At 39.3% G+C, this 7,392-nt stretch overlaps 1 protein-coding gene across 1 annotated transcript in view; it reads left to right on the forward strand.

Annotated features, from left to right (window-relative positions):
* LOC136857502 (protein bric-a-brac 2) overlaps positions 1 to 7,147 on the forward strand; it is a 148,390-nt gene extending 141,243 nt beyond the window's left edge. The window contains exon 4 of the mRNA XM_067136205.2: positions 4,583 to 7,147. Within this exon, the coding sequence (XP_066992306.1) occupies positions 4,583 to 6,070 (1,488 nt within the window). The 3' untranslated portion in view covers positions 6,071 to 7,147. The remainder of the gene's footprint in view (positions 1 to 4,582) is intronic.
* Positions 7,148 to 7,392: the final 245 nt, after the last annotated feature.

Genomic DNA, 7,392 nt, shown 5'->3' on the forward strand with positions numbered 1-7,392 from the left:
AACGGCTGTAGAATCGTGTAAGGAAGTAACAGAACGCCTTTCTTTTTGATTTATATCTTGGAGACAGCTGTAAACTAGTGACAAATTCATAAAAGTTCCTGGTTCTATAACTTGTGTATAACTTTTTTATCCCATTGACAGTCACAGCAAAGACTACAATTTGTGCGATTTTAAAGATACCCACCATTTTAATGGTTTTCACAACATGATGTCAAATACGTCACATTTTAATTGGACGCATTCGACTTTGAATTTCAGTTAACATTCAATGTTTTTAATGTCCTTGCTGTATTTTAAGGTGTCTTGTACATCATCGACTGAAGTTGTCCTAAAGGAGGACAAAACATTTCTCGCGATATAATTATGTTGTCTTAACATAAAGACAGACAAATTGTATTGTACAGGATTTTACAAGTATATTTATAATGAAATTTATTTTATAACAGTGTACTTGACGGGTGTTAGAAAGGGAAGGGCAGAGTCTGGGGTACGGCTCTTTATCAGGAATACCATTGCACGCAACATAGTTTCTGTTAGGCATGTAAATGAGCGAATTATGTAGGTAGATTTGTCAGTTGGAGGAATTAGGACTAGAATTGTCTTAGTGAGGGTGCAGATGAGGATGAAGTTGACAAGTTTTATGAAGCATTGAGTGACATCGTGGTCAACAGCAGGATAGAATAGTGTTAATGGGCGATTTCAATGCGAGAGTTGAGAATAGAACTTAAGGATACGATAGGGTGATTGGTAAATGTGGGGAAGACATGGAAGCTAATGGGAATGGGAAGCATTTGTTGGACTTCTGTGCTAGTATGGGTTTAGCTGTTACAAATACATTCTTCAAGCATAAGGCTATTCACCATTACACACGGGAGCCTAGGTGTACCAGATCCATAATAGACTATATCTTAACAGACTTTGAATTCATGAATTCTGTTAGGAATGTATGAGTTTTTCGTGGATTTTTCGATGATACAGACCACCATCTGATCTGTAGTGAACTAAGTATCTTTAGGCTTAGGGTAGAGAAAGTGAAATCTGTCTGCAAACGAATAAGGGTAGAAAATCTCCAGGACGAAGAAATTAGACAGAAGTACATGGATATGATTAGTGAGAAGTTTCAAACAGTAGACAGTAAGCAGGTTCAGGATATAGAAAGTGAATGGGTGGCGTACAGGGATGCTGTAGTACAAATAGCAAGGGAATGCCTAGGAACAACTGTGTGTAAAGATGGGAAAAGGCAAACATCTTGGTGGAATGATGAAGTGAGAGCAGCCTGTGAACGTAAAAAGAAGGCTTATCAGAAATGGCTCCAAACAAGGGCCGAGACAGACAGGGATTTGTACGTAGATGAACGAAACAGAGCGAAACAAATAGTTGTTAAATCCAAAAAGAAGTCATGGGAAGATTTTGGTAATAACCTGGAAAGGCTAGTTCAAGCAGCAGGGAAACCTTTCTGGACAGTAATAAAGAATCTTAGGAAGGGAGGGAAAATGGAAATGAACAGTGTTTTGAGTAATTCAGATGAACTCGTAATAGATCCCAGGGAATCACTGGAGAGGTGGAGGGAATATTTTGAACATATTCTCAATGTTAAAGGAAATCATCCTGGTGGTGTTGCAAACAGCCAAGCTCATGTGGAGGCGGAAAATGATGTTGGTGAAATTATGCTTGAGGAAGTGGAAAGGATGGTAAAAAAAACTCCAGGCAGCAGGAATAGATGAAATTAGACCTGAAATGGTGAAGTATAGTAGGAAGGCAGGGATGAAATAGCTTCATAGAGTAGTAAAATTAGTGTGGAGTGTTGTAAGGTACCTTCAGATTGGACAAAAGCAGTAATTGCACCTATCTATAAGCAAGGGAACAGGAAGGATTGCAACAACTATCGAGGTATCTCATTGATTAGTATACCAGGGAAAGTATTCACTGGCATCTTGGAAGGGAGGGAGCGATCAATCATTGAGAGGAAGTTGGATGAAAACCAGTGTGGGTTCAGACCACAAAGAGGCTGTCAGGATCAGATTTTCAGTATGCGCCAGATAATTGAAAAATGCTACGAGAGGAATAGACAGTTGTGTTTATGTTTTGTAGATCTAGAGAAAGCATATGACAGGGTACCGAGGGAAAAGATGTTCACTGTACTGGGGGACTATGGAATTAAAGGTAGATTATTAAAATCAATCAAAGGCATTTATGTTGTCAATTTGGCTTCAGTGAGAATTGATGGTAGAATGAGTTCTTGGTTCACGGTACTTACAGGAGTTAGACATGGCTGTAATCTTTCACCTTTGCTGTTCGTAGTTTACATGAATCATCTGCTGAAAGGTATAAAATGGCAGGGAGGGATTCAGTTTTGTGGAAATGTAATAAGCAGTTTGGTCTATGCTGATGACTTGGTCTAAATGGCAGACTGTACCGAAAGCCTGCAGTCTAATATTTTGGAACTTGAAAATAGGTGCAATGACTATGGTATGAAAATTAGCCTCTCGAAGACTAAATTGATGTCAGTAGGTAAGAAATTCAACAGAATTGAATGTCAGATTGGTGATACAAAGTTAGAACAGGTCAATAATTTCAAGTATTTAGGTTGTGTGTTCTCCCAGGATGGTAATATAGTAAGCGAGATTGAATCGAGGTGTAGTAAAGCAAATGCAGTGAGCTCACAGTTGCGATCAACAGAAGGAAGTCAGCTCCCAGACGAGACTATCTTTACATCTGTCTGTTTTCAGACCAACTTTGCTTTACGGGAGCGAAAGCTGGGTGGACTCAGGATATCTTATTCATAAGTTAGAAGTAACAGACATGAAAGTAGCAAGAATGATTGCTGGTACAAACAGGTGGGAACAATGACAGGAGGGTACTTGGAATTAGGAGATAAATGCTAATTTAGGAATGAACTCGATGAATGAAGCTGTACGCATAAACAGGCTTCGGTGGTGGGGTCATGTGAGGCGAATGAGGGAGGATAGGTTACCTAGGAGAATAATGGACTCTGCTATGGAGGGTAAGAGAAGTAGAGGGAGACCAAGACGATGATGGTTAGACTCAGTTTCTAACGATTTAAAGATTAGAGTTATAGAACTAAATGAGGCCACAACACTAGTTGCAAATCGAGGATTGTGGCGACGTTTAGTAAATTCTCAGAGGCTTGCAGACTGAATGCTGAAAGGCATAATAGTCTATAATGATAATGAATGAATGAATGAATGAATGAATGAATGAATGAATGAATGAATGAATGAATGAATGAATGAATGAATGAATGAATGAATGAACAGTGTTCTAGTGTTGGTGATTTCCCTGTTCACTGAATTTCTCGAAATAGTATTTAAAACTTATCGGGCGTCCCTTGCAAATGGTGAGGGAGTTTCATCACGAGTGATCCAAGATTAAAGTACAACAATTTAAATGCATCTACGAAATGGATATACAGTATATCTTCATCAAATAAATTACCTAACTGATGTTATTCTTGGTAAGCTTGATTGGATTGTTGGTGAGTTTATCAGATAATTTTAACCCAAACAACCACAAGCTACAGCTTATTGTATTAGAAATGTTTCTAAAGCATCTCTTAAAATATAATAGTTAAAATTGTAATTCATTACATACCGGTACAGTACAAAAATATTTGAGGTTGTAGGCCTAACTCTTTATTGTATCCGGTCAAAATACAGAAACTCCAATGAACGTAAATAATTTACTTCTTACAACGTAAATTGAAAATAACTAGGATTTCTGCCCTCTTTCTTTCATTATTTTCTGCCTCCATTTCAAACTCAGGCGCCACCCCAGTGATTGAGAGTGACTGGGAAAACTTCGCCCAACCTACACGGCCTGTGACGTAACCATGTCACTGTGGGCGAGTAGCATACGCTCATCACCTGACTGCCTGTCCACTTACAGTGCTGTGCGCCTGTGGGACAAAATGCCCAGCGTGAGGAGCACCTGTGATGAAGATGGTCCTGACAGAGTTTGAGTGCTAATATAATTTTCATCACCTGTTTCTGAGACAACTTATCGCAGTGTAATTTGGAGGTAGATGCACAAAACACTTGAATTTTTTAAATTCCTGTTGCAGTGTGAGCAGTGCTTCAATGGAGCATTTCTCTCTCTCCTATTACCTCTCTGTCAGGACAGTTAAGATGAAAATGGTGTAATGTGCAGTATTACTTCAGAATATTGTAAATTGTTCGAATAATTTATTAAATTATTTTACCTGCCTTGCTACAACATCAGCATTCTCCTTTCAAAGGTCCAAGGTCGAACAGAAGCTGACAAGTTGATGAGCTTACCTCAGAGTCACTAGAAAGGAGGTTTCAGAACCTTCTGAGGATCATCAGGGTACATCATATCAATTGGAACACACAGCCAGTAACAGACTAATATTCAGCTAAAGGAAGCTTAAACATCGACTAAGTAATTCTAATGATGTACTTGGACAGAAATCTGTAAAAGAAAAAATGATCTATTTATTCCCTTTCATCTCCTGAGTTTTTCTGAAGTTCTTTCAACACTAAACTTAACCTTGTACACCTTGACTTTTTTTAGACATCTTTTACATAGTTACATTATTTTTCAGGATGATGGAAGTTACGGCTCTTCCTGTGCTGTAGCTGCTGCCAGACATCGTGGAGATGACCTGCAGATAAGTAACCACAGCAGTAAATCACCTACTCCATTCCAGTTACCATTTCCTCCTTTCGGTGGACCATATGCTGGTAGCTTTGGTTCTGGTGAAGGTTCCAGTCGACAGAATTGTTCTATACTTGGTCTTTTGCAGCAGCAAGGCTTACTTGCCTCACCACTGTCAGATGATGGAGGACGGGCTTCAGTAGGACCTATTGGTAGTGGTATATTCCGGTGCTCAATTTGTCTGGCAGCATTTCCATCTGCCTGGCTGTTAGAACAACATAGTAGCCTCCAACATTCTCTCCAGTCTTCCCTGGATGATGGTGATAATATAGAGGAGAAACCTTTTAAATGCGATCAGTGCGGTCAAAGTTATCGATATCGCTCGGCCTACTTGAAACATCGGGAACAGAATCATCGGGCACGTTTGCCAGCAGATAAACTCTTCACCTGTGATGTATGCGGGATGCAGTTTCGGTACCTCAAATCATTCAAGAAACATCGCCTCAATCATGCACTTGAAAAGCTGCACTCAAAATCTCCACCAGACCTCGATGTATTTGCCAGAGTTATGAGAAATAATGGGAGTCTGAGTAGTTTGTTTGGTGAGAAGTCAATATTTGGGAGTGCGAACCTTCCTGAATCAACATCTGACTACAATAGTAAGATGTTTGCTATAATACAAGGTGGGAGCCGTTTGAATGGTGATAGTCTATTGTTCCCATCTCCTCAACTGAGTTCCAAAGAAAGCGGCAGGGTAACAGCACCTCCAACAGCTGCTGCGGGCTCTGCTACCGATAACGGGAGTGATCAAGTATCGAGTTCAAATGAGGCTGTTAGCAGTAATGTGTCTGATTCAACACTGTGTGCATCTTCAAGTTTTGAAAGGTCCGCTAGTGTCCCTGTGTCTAAAGTAGAACAGCAGAACTTTTACAAGTTCTCCTTGGATGATTATTATTATGGTAGCAGCAGTAATGTTATTGAGGGCAGTGCCTCTGGAACTAAGAAAGGACCCAAGTCTGATAGGATGTCAGATGGGGAACAGGATGAAACGATTGATTCTCTGGCATTTGCACTTTCAATGGCTTCAAATAGTAGCGAAGCTTTTCGATCTGCCCAAGAAGCATCTCTCATAAATTTCCTACGGATGGACGCAGCAGAAAGACAGCGGGAACGTCGATTTGCTTGTCCTTTCTGTGGAAAATGCGTGAGATCCAAAGAGAACTTGAAACTGCATGTGAGGAAGCACACCGGAGAGCGACCATTCGTCTGCCTCTTTTGCGGGCGAGCTTTCGGGGGCAAAAGCGATCTCACCAGGCATCTTCGCATCCACACAGGGGAGCGTCCATACCATTGTGAAATGTGCGGCAAGTGCTTTGCTCGAGCAGACTATCTCTCCAAGCACCTCACCACCCACATTCACAACTCGCAACGATGACGGACTTCCAAGTAAGGTGTAGATTGAATGATGCAATAATATATTGATACACCTGATGCTATACTTCCTGTGAAGTTTTTTTTTATAATTTACACTCCCAACAGGGCACTGTGTGTTCGCTGTGTGTGTATGTGTGTGTGTTTTTTTTAAGTTCAGAGATCAAATTATTCATTTTCCTTCATTTAATTTTGTTGTCCTCTCTCTTTTCATGGAGAGGCTGGAAGTGGGGATAATTGAAAATAAGTTGGGTTTTTTCAGAGGGAAGAGCCAAGCTGATAGAACTGTAAGTTACTAAAATCTGTGAAACTTTCTTATATAGGTGCTTTCTGGTCTATTTGTGTCCATAAATTATATATTATATATAATGGAAAAATAACAAAGAAGTGTGTAAATTGGCAGGTTGATCGGGGAGACAGTTAAGAGTGAGCAGCAGAGAACAGGCAAATATGAAAACACAAAAGAATCAAGACGAACTTCGTAGATGGACTCTCTCCACATTTATCTCATCTTGTTTTGATGGTACATGTAAAGTCAGGTAAACCTAGAAAAAGGCAGGTGAAATGAAGAGACAAGCTGAGAAGCAGAAACAAACTTGTTGAGTGGTAATGGGAATGATGGCGAGAGAGCCCTCTTCTTGCAATGACCTGCCATCAATTATATGGTGATCCGATTATTTGTATGTCTTGTAGTTACTGTAACTTGGAGCTCTTAGGTTTTCAGTTGTTGGGTGTGCAGAATTAAGGACAAGAGGTAGGTAATTGCTATTAATTTGCAGCCTGATTTGGGCAGAATTCAAACTAAAATAGCTGGGCTCCTATTCACAATAGAGTAATGAAATTCTCACCACGTATATGTAGAATGTTCTTAACTGTTATTATACATTTTAAAAATTCTGATGCAATGATTTTTTGAAAATATGTCAAATTGAGTTTTCAGATATTCAGGTGCACTTTTCTAAGAAACTATTTGAGATAGAACTATTTTTTCTATATGAACCCTTGAAACCACTCTCATGGTGGTGACATTTTTTATGTTATTTAAATCGAAACTATTTCATTTATTTCAATTAATATTGTTCCGAGGATACCGTGGTGTAAAACAAGGTGCGGGCATGAATGGGTGGATATAGAAAAAATGGAAGAAACTTTAAAATTGGTAATATATTTCTTTCCTTTTTGTTTTCTTTTCAAACGTTACACTTTGCTAAGCAAATACAGTAACAAAATCAGGTGCAAAATATAGCTCGTGAGCTTGAGTAACAATACTAGAATAATGAGATAACAACAATTTAACATGAGCTTGAAGCTCCCTAGTTACCAATT

The sequence above is a fragment of the Anabrus simplex genome, chromosome 1 (assembly GCF_040414725.1).
Source record: "Anabrus simplex isolate iqAnaSimp1 chromosome 1, ASM4041472v1, whole genome shotgun sequence".
Taxonomy (NCBI): Eukaryota; Metazoa; Arthropoda; class Insecta; order Orthoptera; family Tettigoniidae; genus Anabrus; species Anabrus simplex.